The sequence below is a fragment of the Leucoraja erinacea genome, chromosome 2 (assembly GCF_028641065.1).
Source record: "Leucoraja erinacea ecotype New England chromosome 2, Leri_hhj_1, whole genome shotgun sequence".
In the NCBI taxonomy this organism is placed as follows: Eukaryota; Metazoa; Chordata; class Chondrichthyes; order Rajiformes; family Rajidae; genus Leucoraja; species Leucoraja erinaceus.
In genome coordinates, this window is record NC_073378.1 from 61625995 (window position 1) to 61644753 (window position 18759).

The 18759-nt window shown below is 41.8% G+C and overlaps 1 protein-coding gene across 1 annotated transcript in view; it reads left to right on the top strand.

Annotated features, from left to right (window-relative positions):
* mocos (molybdenum cofactor sulfurase) overlaps positions 1-18759 on the top strand; it is a 108829-nt gene that overhangs the window by 9552 nt on the left and 80518 nt on the right. Inside the window, exons 3-5 of the mRNA XM_055657712.1 lie at positions 153-219; positions 5280-5936; positions 16480-16556. Coding sequence (XP_055513687.1) covers positions 153-219; positions 5280-5936; positions 16480-16556 — 801 coding nt within the window. The remainder of the gene's footprint in view (positions 1-152; positions 220-5279; positions 5937-16479; positions 16557-18759) is intronic.

An 18759-nucleotide genomic window follows, 5' to 3' on the forward strand; every position in this document is an offset into this window, starting at 1 on the left:
TTCCATGCATTTAATTACAACGCAGACAGGAAGTGGTCAAGATGAGAGTTTTAGTAATACAGATAGATAGATATTTTAGAGTGTTTCTGAGCTTTTGAAGATTTGTATATACTGTTTATTACTAATTAATTTTCTTACTTGTGTGTTTTTAGGTAACCCCCACAGTGGAAATATTGCCAGCAGACTGACACATGATACTATTGAACATGTTCGTTGCAGGTATGGTATTAAAACTATGTTCCAGCATATTTACATGGCTTTTTCTACTAAAAAAAGTGAAACAATTTGTTGGTGTCCCTCCTGCGCATTTACCTTTTGTATTTGTGAGATTTCCTCAAATCTGTTGCATATGCATGAATGTACTTTATAAATTATCAAAACCATTAGCAAATTTTGTTTAATAAAGTATTTGCATAATCAAGGCTGCATGTTTGAGTGAGATTAGTGCAGTATCAATATACATAAAACTCTGATCTTGGATGTGGGTGTATTTGTGTGTGTGTGTTTTTCTGTGGTTCACATCTCCTCGAAAACACGACTTGCTAACGGTAAAATGTTTACATATTCCACTAGAGATTTACCTCATGATCTCGAAAATCGCCTCATCTGAAAATTTGATTCATTATTTCTTGAGTTTTTCATTAAAATTGTTCGCGAATCTGGGATCTTTTTTGAAGCTAACGAGCTGATGACGTCACGATGGCTCTGCTCCTCGCGGCCAGCTGCGCAGAGTTTTCAACACGCAGCCTGCTGAGCACTGTTTTTGCACGAGCTGCGAGTTACGTTAAACCCCCCCCCCACTTGCAGTCACATTGTCGCCCCCCCACTCGCGGTCGACTTGCACTCGGCCAGTCCACTGCCCCGCCCGCAGCCCAGCCGCCCCCCCCCCCCCCCCCCCCTCGGGCTCTTGATTGAAGCCGCTGAACACGCAATAATTTGGCTGGGCTTCCGAGGGCTTCAGAGGTCACGTGTGGTCCCGAGAGCTGGTGAGGTCTGCTGCCCGCTCGCAGTTGGCCCCGTCAGCACCGCCCGCTCGCCGAGTTCAAGTCCGCCCTCTCCTCCTCCCTCCCCCCCCCCCCTCCCCTCCCCAAGTCTTGTACAATTGTAATATAACATCCCAACTGACTATTGAAGACCAGCATGTCATCTACCCATGATGCCACTTTCAGCGAACAATGTACTTGTGCTCCGAGATCCCCTCTCTTCTACAACAATCCCCAAAGTACTACCATTTAATATCGTCACTGCCAAAATGTCATACCCTGACTATTTATGTCAGATTGACCTGTTCTGCCAGATATAATGTTTACATTTTACCTGATCTGATTGTGTGCATATTGATAACCTTGACGATTAACTTAGTGAATTGCATTCATACAGAGAGTCATTATTTCAAGTAATGTGAATTTGCCATGATTTTTGTTTAGTTGAACAAATTTATAGCTTGGTTATAAATAGTCTATAATTACATGGTGTTAACTTAAGGTAGGAGTGAGGGGTTTAGCGGGCGTGTAGGAAGAATTTTTCTCAAAGGGTGGTTGGAGTTTGGAATGCATTGCCTGAGAGGATGGTAGAAGCAGACCCTCAACATTTAATAGGTATCTGGAAGAGCACTTGAATCCTCCATACTTAGAAGGCTGTGGACCAAGTGCAAATTAATGAAATTTGTGTAGTTGGTTACTCGATGGTCGATATTGATGGGTTGGGCGGAACAACCTGTTTCTGTGCTATATAACCATATCACTTTTCCTCTTTTTCACTCTTGCATATCAATCTGTCTTTTATGGTTTCAGCTGTGACATACCTAATATTTTCAATCAATTGTATAGAACTTGCAGACTTTTTTACTAGTCGTGACGGCAGAATTGTCTGGCTTAAATTATGCGATTAATTATTTCCTGTGTCCCCTTTTATCTTTACTACCTTCTTCTAACCCATCGTCCTCCATCAAATTTAATCTTTTGTTAATTTTACAATTTTACAATTTCATATTCTCAACATCTATATGTTTTGCGGTGCTTCACTTGGATTATAAGTGGTGTGTAGTCACACATGTTAATTCTGGAACGCTGTTCACAATGCTGTTGCCTTTCTGTTTTTAATCTCATGTTCCAGTAATCTGGACATGAATATTTACACTTGATGCATTAAGCAATAACCTTCACAGCAGTGTGATTTAGATGTGATTTAGGGGGGTAAGGGGGAAACCGCTTGGTCGCTTCCTCCATGGAGAGGCGACTTTTTCCATGTCGCCTCCCCCTTGGCCTAACATCGAGGATCGGGCGGCCTTTCCCGGAACAGCGCCTGGGGCTTCAGCGGCGGGTGCAGAGCGGACTCTCGTCGTGGAGTGGGCGAACCCACGCCGGAGGTCGCCGGAGGGAAGCGCTCCGTTCGCTGGCCCGTAGCAGCCTGAAGCCGCGGTCTGCAGAGCTCCAGCTGGCGCGGATTCCGCAGCCTGGTATCGCCGTTGTGGACCCGGGAGGAGAAGAAGCTCCGACCGCCGGCTCGCGGCCAACTTCTATCGCAGGCGCGGTGGGGACTTACCACCAGGAGCGAGGTCCCTCGCAGGGGACCCCAGGAGAGGAGCTCTTGACCACCAGCCCTGCAGTCTGCGGTGCCTCTGGCTGCGGCGCGACGGGAACTTTAAATCTTCGACCACCTGCCTGCAGCCTACACAAAACTGAAGCCGCGGTCTCCGGTGGGGAGGCAACGATTCAGGACTTACCTGGACTTTATCTGGCCTTTGCCTTGTCTGAACCTCTGGACGCCCGCAGTGGCGGCTGCGGAGGGTTGAGGTCATGACCGCGGGGGAAAATGGTGGAGGACTGGCCAAATTTTGTGCCTTCCACCAGTGATGAATGCTGTGGTGGATGTTTGTGTTAAAATGTTTTTGTGTGTTCTTTTTCATTGTACCGCTGCTGGCAAATTCACTTCACTTGCACTTTATGTATGTGACGAATAAAATTGATATTGATAGAATTGACAATTTATCCTCGTATACCATAAATCCACAGAAATTAGGACATATACTTGTTTTGACAATATAAAATATATATTTGCACAGCCTTATCATACACCTGTGCTCACAATGCACAAAAAATAATTACATTTCCCCCATCTTTTATTCTTTTATCTTGGATCTATAATTATCCATAACTCCTGTGCATACAGATATACCTTCATCTGCCAATATGATTAACTCTACACCTTAACCTCTGTATTCTTTCTGTCTTTAAGATCCCTGAAAACTACTTGGATTTAAGTAATTGGTTATGACCTGAAACCTCATTGTGAGGCTTGGCTAAGAGCTTTTGTGGAGTTCCCATGTAGTTTTATCTACATGGGAACTCCACGTAGTTAAAAATACAAGATTCTGTTTTATCATTGATTCCTTTCTCTGGGAATACTATATTTTCTCAGCAATGGGTCCCATGTATGATGAAATTTCATTTTTTTGTACCATCAGTTCAAGTGTTTCTTTTTTATTATAGGCTCCACCTTTGTTGTCAAAGCAGTGTAAAGGCACCAAATGTGGTGAACAAATGGGTTACTTTATTCAGGCATAATAGGTTTGTTATAAATGCACATTGGCCCTCTAACACAAAGTTGTTGTTACTGCTGCGAGGGTGTTGCGAGGGTGTTGCCTCGTGGGCTCGAGCTGGGCCCCTGCTGAGGTGGAAGGACACTCACCTCTTGAGAGAAGAGAGCTGGTCAGCTCGAAGTAATAGAGAGAGAAGAGAGGGTTGTGCCAGGATTCGTTATATATCCCAGGACACGCCCCTGTACCCCGTGACAACGCCTCTCTGTCATTGCCCAGTCACGTGACTGACTGCTGAGGGTTCGTGTAGCTAGTGGCCCAACCACCGGGTGCCACCACATCAGTTTAATATTGTGGATTGGATAGTTATTGGGGCAGAATGACTGCTTTGACTCCATTTACCTCTGGTTTCCATTGGTGAACACTTGTGACTCCATGGAATTATTATTTCAGACATCAAATAAATTGACAGCTGACCCAACTTGCTCATAGCCAGCCATATAGATGTGATCACGAGTGCTGATTGTTAAGTAATATAGAATGGAAATTTAGTTTTGCAGTGAATTCACAATACTTCAAATTTCACTAAAGTTTGTTGACAGTTGAGATTCTGAAAATCCTTGATGATTTTTGGTGTAATTTGCCAGTAATTTGATTCCTAATTGAAGATCTGCAAACTGGTTTAGATGTACTTGCTTCAAACCTTATTTTTGAACATTGCAGCATCCCTTCACAACTGACCATAACTTAGGGGCGGCATGGTGGCGCAATGGTAGAGTTGCTGCATTACCGAGCTTGCAGTGCCAACTAGGTGTTGTCTGTATGGAGTTTGTACATTCTCCCCGTGACCGCTTAGGTTTACTGAGAGATCTTCGGTTTCCTCCCACACTCCAAAGAAGTACAGGTTTGTAGGTTAATTGGTTTGATACTGTATGTGTAAATTGTCCCTAATGTGTGTAGGATAATGTTAATGTGCGAGGATCGCTAGTTGGTGCAGACTCGATGGGCTGAAGGGCCCGTTTCCACACTGCATCTCTAAAATTAAAAAAAAATTAAACCTGCACTTGCTCCAAAAATGGCTGACAGTGTAAGTGAAAGTGGGTTGGATTGTGTTGTTGAGGGTCCCTGAATTTCTAATTCTGAATCCCAGAACTTTAATTCTGAATAGCTGCGCGAAATAACCATCCTCAGTCTTGGGATACTTTTTTTTAAAGGTGAAATTGGGGCACACAGGAGTTTTATCAGCTTTATCACCAACAAGACAAAACAATTTGTTTCTAAATTTGAAAATGATCTTTTAACGTGTTACATGTGAGATCCCAACCCAAAGTGACACTGATGCTGTCTGACTCACTGGGTTACTTCAGCACTTTGTGTGTTACATGTGGAACAGACATCCAGAGTTCAATCTGCAACATTTACTTCCCCCTTTAGAAACATAGAAACATAGAAATTAGGTGCAGGAGTAGGCCATTCGGCCCTTCGAGCCTGCACCGCCATTCAATATGATCATGGCTGATCATCCAACTCAGTATCCCGTACCTGCCTTCTCTCCATACCCCCTGATCCCCTTAGCCACAAGGGCCACATCTAACTCCCTCTTAAATATAGCCAATGAACTGGCCTCAACTACCCTCTGTGGCAGAGAGTTCCAGAGATTCACCACTCTCTGTGTGAAAAAAGTTATTTCTAAAAAATTAAGAAAAATATTTATTCATACATTTTTGTTTGACATTTGCAGAATTCTCCAGCATTTCAACACCAACCCAGAAGAATACACAATCATTTTTACATCGGGATGCACAGCTGCTCTTAAATTAGTAGCAGAAAGCTTCCAGTGGACTTGTGCAGAGTCTGGAGAATCAAGGAGTCGGTTTTGTCACCTGACTGATAACCACACTTCTGTGGTAGGTATGAGAGGATTATCTGTTCCAGCTGGTGCTCTAACTCTTCCAATAAACCTGGATCAAATTCATAGAGACAAAAACACTCTGCATAAAAAGATATCCATGGCCAAGGAGGAAAATTGCAGCATTCACCATCTATTCTGCTACCCTGCTCAAAGTAACTTCTCAGGGACAAAATATCCACTTTCTTGGATCAGCGACATTAAATTAAAAAAATTGTATCCTTTCAGCAGAATTCCCGGAACGTGGAATGTACTGGTGGATGCAGCCTCATTTGTAAGCACCTCACCACTCAACCTCAGTTTATATCAACCAGACTTCATACCCATCTCATTTTATAAAATGTTTGGATTCCCAACCGGCCTAGGAGCTCTTTTAGTGAAGAATGAAAGTGGACACATGCTGGGAAAGAAATATTTCGGAGGAGGAACAGCAGCTTCTTATTTGTCATCAGAGGATTTCTTCGTCCCAAGGCAGTCAGTCAGTGAAAGGTAAGGGTTTCTTCTTTTGGACATCCCTGACATACTTTTGATTATTTTGAGTGGTTAATTTGAAAGTGTATTTGTGTGCTATGTATTATTTCCAGCAACTATATTTTTTTCAACAACCCATTTATTTTAGCATCATCACATGTGAAGATTTTACAAGAGGTTTTTGTACAAGAGCTTTTTGTATTCTTGTGCTCATTTTCCAATGGAAATATGTTAGAGATTTTTAAAAACTGCTTTCAGTTCACTAGCGCTGCCTTTTAGATGTGTCAGGAAAAGGGTGTTTTGAATATTAAGCCCTCAAAACTGCACAGTGTTCATGGACTGGTCTGCCCTCCTATACTCTTCCAAGACTTGAATTAAGTATTGGAGAGAAACCACCAATATTGTTTCTAAATATTGTTTCTATAATGTCCCCCAAACCCACAGGTAGAATAAGTAAACTAATATCAATGTTTCTTCTGAGCACTGAGGTCTTTTTCCTCCGTCAGCTTCATTGGACAAGTGATGTTCTCATACTCAACACTAGTTTATTTTATTGTTGTCATGTATACTGAAGTATGGTGAAAATCTTTTTTGATGCCTGCTATCAATACAATATACAATCAGTTTTATTCGTCACATTGCACATAAAGTGCAAGTGAAATGAATTTGCCAGCAGCGGTACAATGATAAAAGAACACACAAAAACACACTAAAAACTTAACACAAACATCCACCACAGCATTCATCACTGTGGTGGAAGGCACAGAAATTGGCCAGTCCTCCTCCATTTTCCCCCGTGGTCGGGACCTCAACCCTCCATAGCCGCCGCTGCGTGGGGTCTAGATGCACAGACAGGTAAAAGTCCAGGTAAGTCCATAATCGGCTCTTCCCCACTGGAGACCGCGGCTTCAGGCTGGTGTAGGCCGCAGGCCGGCAGTCGAAGATTTAAAGTCTCCGCCATGCCGCAGCCAGAAGCACCGCAGACCGCAGGGCCGCCAGTCGAAGCTCCCCTCCAGGGATCCCCGGCGAGGGACTCCGCTCCTGATGGTAAGTCGCCACCACGCACTCGGTAGACGTTGGCCGCGGGCCGTCGGTGGAAGCTTCGTCTCCCGGGTCCCCCACGAGGAATCCCAGGCTGCGGACGTTGCGCCAGCTGGAGCTCTGCAGCTGCGACTTCAAGCTGCCGACTGCCGTGGGCCAGCGAAAGGAAGGCTCCCCTCCGGCAAGCCCCAGTGACGGCTCGCCCACTCCACACCGAGAGTCCGCGCTGCGCCCGCCGCTGAAGTCCTGGGCGTGTCTCCGGGAAAGGCTGCGGGGAGATGACCTGGAAAAAGTTGCCTCTCCGTGGAGGAGGTGACCGAAACGGTTTCCCCCTCACTCACCACACCACCCCCCACACAAGAGACACAAGGAAACATTAAAAACATACTTTAAAACACTAAAAAAAAATTAAAAAGTTGAAAAGACTAACACGTTGCTGACAGGGCTGCCGGCTTGCAGCACCCCCCACCGACCAATCTGCCCCCACCGACCCCACAGTCAGCAAAAAGATTATACATGATTACAATCAAGCCGCAAGTGGACAGCAAGAAAAAATTAAAGAATGTTTTCAAATTCTTCTGCAAAAAGTATAACTTGCATGTGAACTCTTGTGAATTCCTGACTGTTCATAGTGGAGGAGGATAGTTCGGGTTAGCATTTGCAACCTTGATCTTTGAGTCAGGAACACAGATACCCATGATAAATGACAATAGGATAGCATCAACTCCCAAACTACCTGATCTGCATATTTGTGGCAGAGTCTTCAAGTTCAACACTAGCCTCACTGGTCAATACACAGAACTGGAAAGCAATTGATTTATTCTCAATCTTGAGAATGGCTACATTTGAAGGATAAATAAAAGAATTACAATATTATCATAATGCCATAAATATTTTCTTTCCAATCACTGCTTGATATACAAATATAAGACTATTCTCTTGATATTTGTCTATTCATATTTTTACTCGAGCAATTTATCAACATTTTAATAAGTTAACCTTCTGAACACTGATGTGACTCATTGGTGCAGCAAATGGTGTTGCTACCTCATAGCTACCACGATCCTCAGGTGCTGACTGCGTAGTATTTGCATCTTATCCCTGTGAGAACAGGACATCATGGGTTCCCCTGCATGCTCTGAATTACTCCCATAATCCATAAACAAGCTGGTTAGTGGTTAATTGGCTAGTGTAAATGACCCTAGCTACAGGTGGATGTTGAGATAATCAGGGTAGAGCTAGTGTGCGTGCATGAAATAGGAATATGTTAGAGGGAAATTATGGGAAAGTGAGATTGATGGGAATATTTGGAGAGCTCTCCCAAACTGGATGTGCAGAATGGCCTATATTGCAAAATTTATTTAAAAATATAAAAAATACTGTGTAAAAGATATAACATACGTCAGTAAATAGAAAATTTGAAGGTCTTGGACCACAATGCAAAGTTGGTTCATTATGGTGTGAGGTCATCCAAATCTGGCTTGCTGCAACAATTGGATTCACCTCGGACAGATATCAGGAGACCATATTGCCCAAGAACCATAACCAAACACACTCCAATAATGATGAAGCAGGACTGTAGTGAGGGGTTGCAGGGGCTTTTCTCATGCCAAACCAATGCACTTTTAGTCTGTTGAACATCTCAGCTGCATAAGATGGAACAATAATACAGCCATTAGTGAGAAGTCTTTATTCTGGTTGAAATCTGTGGAATTCTCTGCCTCAGAGGGCAGTGGAGGCAGGTTCTCTGGATGCTTTCAAGAGAGAGCTAGATAGGGCTCTTAAAAATAGCGGAGTCAGGGGATATGGGGAGAAGGCAGGAATGGGGTACTGATTGAGGATGATCAGCCATGATCACATTGAATGGCGGTGCTGGCGCGAAGGGCCAAATGGCCTACTCCTGCACCTATTGTCTATTGAAGGCATTTGAAATTGAGGGATGAGCTGTCTGTCAGAATTGAAGTCGCAAATCTGTTACAAATTGACCCCATAAATGTCCTGCATGAAGAAATCATGCATCTTTGTCATTTCTTCAACATACGTCCGTTCCAAATGTCAATAGCAAATATCAGTAGTTTAAGGCTACACTTTTGACACTGCAGAATTCCTGAATTCAACTTTGATAAGACCACAAAGGCTTTTCTTTTAACTATTTCCAGATACCCCAAACATGTCAGTCTCCTGGGCCCATCACTACTTCCATGTGTTCAGTTGCAATGAACACATTAAGATTCCTAACCACTTAAATTTCTACTAAAGTATCAATCTTGCAACAGGATGCAAGTCCTCATCGTCCAATGGTGACATATTTTAGTGTGTGGCTTGCTACAGTATTAAAATTAGAAAGTCAATCCAGGAATGAAGCATGAGTATTTCTGTTAAATCTCTGTTAAATTGTCATATGTAATGAAACGGAAAGATTACTTGCAGCAGCCCAGCCGGTTGGTAAATATAGTAGGATATAACCGAACATAAAAAAAGTTCAATAAATAAAAAAGAGTGCAAAAAAAAAAGTCCCGAGTGCAACCAAGGCAGTTTGCAGTTTAGTTGGAGATTGTAGTGTTTTGTATCCTAATAGTTATTGGGAAGAAGCTGTTCTTCAACCTGGTTGTTAATTTTCAAACTCCTGTACCTTCTTCCTGATGGCAGGAATGACATGAGAGTGTGGCCAGGGTGGTATGGGTTCTTGCTGATGCTGTCTGCCTTTTTGAGACAGTACCTCCAATAGATCCCTTCGATGGTGGGGTGGTCAGTACCCGTCGGGGACTAGGCAGTGTTACGCACTTTTTGTAATTATCTTCATTCCTGGGCATTTGAGTTGCCAAACCAGGCCATATACAACCAGTCAATATGCCCTCCACCATATTGCTGTAGAAGTTCCAGAGTATTTGTTGACATAACAAACTCCTCAAACTTTTAAGGTAGTAGCGACATTGATGGTCTTTCTTTATGATTCCTTTATTGGGTTCAGGAAAGATCCTCAGAGATATGTACGTCTAGGAATTTAAAGTTGTTGACTCTCTCCACCACTGACCTTGTGATGAAGACATGTTTGTAAATCCTTTTCTAAATTCAACAATCAGTTCCTTGGTTTTACTGATGTTGGGATAAAGCTTGATGTCCTGGAACCATTCAATTAGACGATCGATCTTCTTCCTATAGTCTGACATCATTATGCATAATTCGTACAACAACGGTGATGTCTTCAGCGATTTTAAAGATAGAACTGTATCCAGTTACACAGTCATGGATATAGAGCGATTAGAACAGCGTATATGTCGTATTAAACTGTTAATCTATTTAACAAAGGAATAAAAGCCAAAATTATATTGACCTTTCTCATAATTTAACTATTAATTTTGGTAAATCAATACAGGGAATTTGGTGATCTGACAGCCAAATAAATGGAGGATGGTTCATAGGAAGATTGTAATCTCTCTGTACAAGTAGGTGCTAAGGCTCTACTAGAATTCCTTGTATAATTCTAGGCATTACAAGGATATCTAGTGAATTCAGAAAGATTTGAGTAATTGAAAGGTATTGGGATTGGAGCACCAGGTGTGCTGTATTTTTGAATTCCAAATTCTGTGATCAGAACTTTTCATCTTACAGTCATTGTAGTCAAAAATTCAGTGTTGATCTGCTTCATTTTGTGTCCGACAACAAAAAAAAACTTGTTTAAGAAGGAACTGCAGATGCTGGAAAATCGAAGGTAGACAAAAATGCTGGAGAAATGCTGGGTGTGGCAGCATCTATGGAGCGAGTTTCTCCAGCATTTTTGTCTACCAACAAAAAAACACTAATGGCCAATTAATAATAAAAATGAAATGCTAGTATACTAAGCAGACAAGGCCCAGACAGATTCTATAGCTAGAAAAACACAATCAAAGCAGACTCTGCCAGGTGATGGTGCTCACCATTTCAGATATATACAGTGGCTTGAAAAAGTTTTCATACCCCTTGAACTTTTCCACATTTTGTCACGTTACAACCACAAACGTAAATGTATTTTATTGGGATTTTATGTGATAGACCGACACAAAGTGGTGCATAATTGTGAAGTGGAAGGAAAATGATACATGTTTTTCAATTTTTTTTACTAATAAAAAACTGAAAAGTGTGGCGTGCAAAAGTATTCAGTCCCCTTTACTCTGATACCCCTAAATAAAATCCAGTGCAACCAATTGCCTTCAGAAGTCACCTAATTAGTAAATAGAGTCCACTTGTGTTTAATCTAATTTCAGTATAAATACAGCTGTTCTGTGAAGGCCTCAGAGGTTTGTTGGAGAACAATAGTGAACAAACAGCATCATGAAGCCCAGGGAACACAACAGACAGGTCAGGAATAAAGTTGTGGAGAAGTTTAAAGCAGGGTTAGGTTATAAAAAAATATCCCAAGCTTTGAACATCTCACGGCGCACTGTTCAATCCATCATCCGAAAATGGAAAGAGTATGGCACAACTGCAAACCTACCAAGACACGGCCGTCCACCTAAACTGACAGGCCAGGCAAGGAGAGCATTGATCAGAGAAGCAGCCAAGAGGCCCATGGTAACTCTGGAGGAACTGCAGAGATCCACAGCTCAGGTGGGAGAATCTGTCCACAGGACAACTATTAGTCGTGCACTCCACAAATCGGGCCTTTATGGAAGAGTGGCAAGAAGAAAGCCATTGTTGAAAAAAAGCCATAAGAAGTCCCGTTTGCAGTTTGCCACAAGCCATGTGGAGGACACAGCAAACATGTGGAGGAAAGTGCTCTGGTCAGATGAGACCAAAATTGAAGTTTTTGGCCTAAATGCAAAACGCTATGTGTGGCGGAAAACTAACACTGCACATCACCCTGAACACACCATCCCCACTGTGAAACATGGTGGTGGCAGCATCATGCTGTGGGGATGCTTTTCTTCAGCAGGGACAGGGAAGCTGGTCAGAGTTGATGGGAAGATGGATGGAGCCAAATACAGGGCAATCTTGGAAGAAAACCTGTTAGAGTCTGCAATAAACTTGAGACTGGGGCGGAGGTTCACCTTCCAGCAGGACAACGACCCTAAACATACAGCCAGAGCTACAATGGAATGGTTTAGATCAAAACATATTCATGTGTTAGAATGGCCCAGTCAAAGTCCAGATCTAAATCCAATTGAGAATCTCTGGCAAGACTTGAAAATTGCTGTTCACAGATGCTCTCCTTCCAATCTGACTGAGCTTGAGCTATTTTGCAAAGAAGAATGGGCAAAAATTTCAGTCTCTAGATGTGCAAAGCTGGTAGAGACATACCCCAAAAGACTTGCAGCTGTAATTGCAGCGAAAGGTGGTTCTACAAAGTATTGACTCGGGAGGGCTGAATACTTTTGCACGCCACACTTTTCCGTTTTTTATTTGTAAAAAAAATTGAAAACCATGTATCATTTTCCTTCCACTTCACAATAATGCACCACTTTGTGTTGGTCTATCACATAAAATCCCAATAAAATACATTTACGTTTGTGGTTGTAACGTGACAAAATGTGGAAAAGTTCAAGGGGTATGAAAACATTTGCAAGCCACTAATTGTAGGACCTTGACTGCTCCTGCCTAAGTTAGTAATACAGTGCATGTCAATTACTGGTAAAAAATTACATAGTATCCTTGATATAAATTGATATTTGATATTAGTTGTGATTTATTGAATGAGATATGGTAATGGATTTGTTCCGTGTAGTTAATGACAAAATAAGAAAAATTACTTTTCCCTTTAGTCAAAGCCAAAATTGTATTGAATTTATACCTTTAAAATTGTTTTTTTTTCACTCTCAAATTTTATGTCAACAATGCACAGCAAAGTTAGCCCAAAATAGTGTGGCTCACCATAACCTCTACTGCAAAAAACTCTGCTATCATTTATTCAAGAAACCCAGTTAATTCCAATAATGCATTTCCTTTATTAATTTTGGTATTGAAATGGTGACTAAATGTTTCATCTGTGGAAGTTGTTTGGACATATCCAAAGGTTTTACTTTGAGAAAGTATGTTATGCTGTGCATGATGGAGTAATGGCTGACAATGGGGTCCTCCCAGGAATTGCACTTATAAGGTGTCACTGGTTTGGAGGCCAAACTGTTTTTTGTTTAAATCGTGCATAGGAATTGGGTGCCCTGGCAAAGATTGTATTTAATATCCATACCTAATTAATTGCCTTTGAGGTGGCTTTCTCAAATCGTTGAAATGCTAGTGCAAGTTCTGACGATGAAAGTATTTCTGCATTGTTATTAGGAAGTAGGTATTTGAAATTTAAAGCTGTAAAAATTAAGGAATAGCACTATATTTTGAAGTGGGTTTTATTGTGTGACTTGAGGAAAACATTTAACTGGCGATGCATGCTGGTCTTATCCATCAATAACAGGAGTGACTGTCGAGGAAGGCTTAGCTAATTGCTGCAGATGGTGCACATGTGTAATATGAAAGATTAGCACTCCTCTTGTTTGGGGTAGATGGAGCCCCAGTGGCCTTACAATAAACACATAAATGGTTAAGGCATTGTCATCTAAAGGCAGTACAGTGGCTCCGGTTTCCTTCCACATTTGAAAGACGTGCAGGTTTGTAGGTTAATTGGCCTCTATAAATTGCCCTTAATGTGTAGGGACAGATGAGAAAGTGAGAAAACATAGAACTAGTGTAATGGGTGGGCGACGGTCAGCATGGGCTCGATCAGCTGAAGGGCCTGTTTCCTTGCTGTATCTCTAAACTAAAAATCATCGCCATAGTGTACCTGTGATGGAGAGAAGAGGGGATAAATGTTAGTGTTGGAAATAAGATGCAAATCAATCAGATTGTTTCCTGGATGCCGTTAAGCTTGAGCGAGAATATTCTATTACATTTGTGCGTTGTGTTTTTATGGATGGTGGAAATGGATGTCTTCTTTTGCAGGACAATTCAGACACACATATCCTTGTAAACACAAAAATTATAAATCTAACCCAATAAAATGTTTAAAGGTGATCCCAGGCTAATGATAGTGGGGGCTTCAGCGATGGTAATTATATTGAATATTAATTTGAAGTAGCTGGTCTCTCTCTCTTCCTCATTGGGGATAGGTTAAAATGCAAAATTTGTCAGAGAAACAAGTAACCAGCAATAATTTCAGCAGATCTGACTTTGGGTCTATGACCTGCAAAGTTAACTTTCTTATTCCAAAACCTCAACTGTTGAAGGGCCTGTCCCACTTGGCGATTTTTTTCGGCGACTGTCGGCGTCATTGACTGACAATTCAGGGTCGTCATTGACTGATGTATCAGGGAACATTTCAAAATCCAGCGGCGACAAAAGAATGTTGATACTTGAGTCAATATGTCATCACGCCGCTACTTTGTCGGTGACCTGATATGTCAGTCAATGACGACCCTGATACGTCAGTCAATGACGACCCTGATACGTCAGTCAATGACGACCCTGATACGTCAGTCAATGACGACCCTGATATGTCAGTCAATGACGACCCGGATATGTCAGTCAATGACGACCCGGATATGTCAGTCAATGATGACCCTGATATGTCAGTCAATGACGACCCTGATATGTCAGTCAATGATGACCCTGATATGTCAGTCAATGACGACCCGGATATGTCAGTCAATGACGACCCTGATATGTCAGTCAATGACGCCGGCAGTCGCCGAAAAAAAATCGCCAAGTGGGACAGGCCCTTCAACAGTTAGCCCTCGTGTTTCCAGCATCATCGTTCTTTTCATTTTTGAACCATCAACAGACTAAAGGAACCAATTAACTTTATTTCAAGGTCAGTGCCATTAAACAAATGTATTGTATGATCAGTTTATCAAGCTGCTCAAACCATTATGTCAGATTTTTTTGGGGGTGATTTTGGTGCCAAAATGGGCGGGTTGTGGGCCAGAGTGCTATGAAAGTTAAAGTAACTGAAGAAATTGTTGTAAATTGTAGCTTGCTCTCCAATTTGACATCAGATGGGGCAGTGATGGAAATGTCAGATGGTGAGACCTACCATGACATTCTTACTTTTCTAACCTGAGGTTGATCAGCGGAGGCAAGAGCATAATCATAGCATTTTCTCCTTCAATTACCTGCTAGAGAAACATATTATAGACACAATCTAATTGGTGAGACAGAATGTTTAATTTAGTGACTGCGATGTTGATCACTATTGGTTTTTAAGTGTCAAGGTTGATTGGTTTTTAAGTGTCAAGTAGAAAAAGATTTCAACTCTCAGCTGGACCACACAGAGGCTTCTAGAATCTAGAAACATAAGATGGTAGCCAATCTAAATATTTACAACATTTCTACTTTTATTTTAGTGGTTTCAGCATGGGCAGAATCGCAATCACAATCACAATAATACATTATTAGCCAAGTATGTTTAGCAACATACGAGGAATTTCATTTGCTAAGTCAGTCATACAAATAAAAAGCAACGGGACACACAAAACACATTTTAACATAAACATCCATCACAGTGATCCTGCACATTCTTCACTGTGATGGAAGGCGAAAAAAAGTTAAATCTCTTCCCTTTACTCACCTGTGGTCAGGGGCCTCCTGCCATCCGTTGACGGGATGATTTTTCACTCCCGTAGCCGGCAGCAGGCCCTCCGCGTCGAGGCGATCAGCTCCTGCATCGGGGGGGATGTCAACTTCCCCGCGTCGGACGATCGAACCCCATGTCAGGGCTGGTCGAACCTTCCGTGACATTAGAGCTCCCAAAATCCACGGCCTCTCCCGAAACCGCAAGTTCTCTCTCGCTCTCGCTCCCCCCCCCCCTCTCTCCCCCCCTCTCTCTCTCTCTCTCTCTCTCCCCCCCCCCCCTCTCATCCACCCCCCTCCCTCTCTCCCCTCCCCCCCCCTCTCCCTCTCTGTCTCTGCCCCTTCTCTCTCTGCCCTCACTCTCTAACTACCCTCCCTCTTTAGATGCGCTTGCGAGTTGGGGGCTATGCGTCAGTGGCTAGTGCGGTTATGGGGTAAAAGGAGCAAATTAATAATATTAATATAATATCAAGGGGGGTAGTTAGCGAGTGTGCGGAGGGTTATTATTAGTGTGTGTGTGTGAGATGCCGCATTACTATGTAATTTCCTCTCAATACAAACAGGATTGCAATTCCAAAATGCTTACCTCAATGAATAGCAGAATCAAACATTTGCTTGAATCCAAACAAGTGATTTTTAAAAATAATCGTTGGAACAAACTTTATTTTATTTGACATAAAATTATTAATTTTTAAGTTTAAGATTTTTGTCCAAGAATCTTAAACAAATACTACAATTGAAATAAATATGGCTGCATGCTTTGAGTCTTTACGGGTACTGAACTGATGTCAGTGCGGTGTCTTAAGCATATGTTTATATGGTACGTTGGGTGGGCTGCCATATTGTTAAGGGTGCCTGTATATGCAGAAGGTCATGAAGTCCAATCAATTTGTAACATTAGTTTGCTGCCATTGCTATCAGATTGGACCTTAATGCTCTGATTAATTTATTGAACTCCCTTAGTGATAACATTCAATTTTCATTCCAGGTTTGAGGATGGCACTGTTTCATTTCTTGATATAATAGCAGTAAATCATGGATTTGATGCATTGGAAAGAATTACAGGTCAGTAATCAAATGTAATATTAAATCTTTACAAGTGCAATGAAAATATTTTTGTAGTTCAAAATAAGATGGTGTGTGAGTGATTGAAGTCAGTTGCATGAAAAAAAAGAGATTACAGAATAGCACCTTCATTGCACTTTAAAACTAATCTGGTTTCTCTTTCACAATTCTGACAAAAGATCTTTGATTTGAAATATTAATTATGTTTTTTTATCCATGGATCCACCTGACCTACTGCATGTTTTCATCAGTTTGCTTTAGTTTTGGGTATACCGTGACTGCACTTTAGAGAAAGATGAGTTTTATGTTTATTCAATTCACTCAAGGGATGTGAGCTTCACAGTATGAACCAACATTAACTGCACATCCCTAATTGCTGTTAATAAAGTGGTGGCGAACTTCTTAACCACCATAGCCCTGGAAGTGTGGGTATACCCACAATGCTGTGAGGGAGAGAATTCCACGATTTTGACCCTGTAACAGTGATATATTTCCAAGTCTGCACGGCACGGTGGCGCAGCGATAGAGCTGCTGCCTTACAGCGTTTGCAGCGCTGGAGACGCGGGTTTGAACCTGACCACAGGTGCTGTCTGTATGGAGTTTGTACGTTCTCCCCATGGCCGCGTGGGTTTTCTCTGAGATCTTCAGTTTCCTCCCACATTCCAAAGACGTACAGGTATGTAGGTAAATTGGTTTGGTAAATGTAAAAATGGTTCCTAGTGTGTAGGAATGTGTTGATATGCGGGGATCGCTGGTCAGCGTGGGCCGAAGGGCCTGTTTCCACGCTGTATCTCTAAATTAAACTAAACTAAGATAGTGTGTAGCTTGGCGTTTCTGGTAGCTGTGTCCTCTGCTTTTTTCTGACCTTATCCTTCTAGCTGGTAGAGTTTGTGGGTTTGGAAAGTGCGTTCTAAGGAGTCTTGCTAAAAGGCTGCAGTGACTACTGCCAAAGGTGCAAACTGCTGCTACTGTGCTTCAATGCTAGAATGAGTGAATGGTTGCAGATGAAGTGTCTTTCAAGCAGCCTATGTCTTGTTGGGTGTGGAGCTTCTTGAGTGTTTTCAAAGTTGCAAGTTGAGAGTATTACATCGCACTCCTAACTTAAGCCTTTTAGTTGATGGACTGAATTTTGAGAGTTCGAAGACAAGTTCCTCACGATAGAGTCCTAATCTCCGACCGGCACTAGTAGCCACATTGTTCCAATTGATTATTCCAATTCAGTTTTTTGGTACATGGTAACTCCCAGAATATTTATAGTGGGGGATTCACTGATGCATCACTAATTTATGCAAGTAAGTGTTGGAATTGGTAATGAAAATGTTAATACTAAAGTATTTTAAAAACAAAGACATAAAGAGGGATTAGTAGATAAGGGCACTTCTTCTTTTCATGTCCATCTTGTTACAAATGTTGGCCTTGCTGGCATCGTCCGTCCTGAAAATGACGCAAGCTTCCGGCGACAATCAGTGGAAGCCATCACTTATGTCGTAATAGATGATGGTGGTAGCACAAGAAATACCTCAGTTTCTAGCCCCACGATGTAGATGCTTCTGTGATGGGGCAGATAAGGGCAATAAAAAGAAGGAATTTTAATATTATTTAGAAAGCTATTTTCATCAGCAATAAGATCTTTTCATTGCACAATGAAAAATTGTGTGAATCTGAGGAAAATCTGAAAGAAAAACAACTAGTTTGCTTTTTATTTCGATCGAATTTGTGTGGTTTTCTGCCTTCATGCCTGCACTCTATGCCTGCAGATAATTCAATGGATGGTGAGATTAAGATAATAGCTCATTTATCCTGTAAGAAACAGTGATGACATAGAAATCAGTTCTAAGCTGTGCTTAAACATTCAAGTTCCTTCCTTGCTATGGTCTCATCTTCCCTCCCTTTTTTACATTTTTGTTCTGTGAAAACATTGCGTCTTTATTGCAACGTGAAATTGCCCTTTACCTCCGTGTCTCCCTACTTCTACTGGCAAAATATTCAATTGCAAGCTTAGCCAAATCCAGTTTGCACCTGATGTGAACAGATGTACATTTCTGTTGAAGAATCGATGTAAAAACATGTATTTTTGCTCTTCATTTAAGCCATTGTTCATGATGCAAACACATGATTTTCACAGGTAATGAGATATTTTTTTACAGTTTTGATTTGATTCTTTTTACATTGCTAGCTGTGATTCAGTTTGAAAAGATTTCAT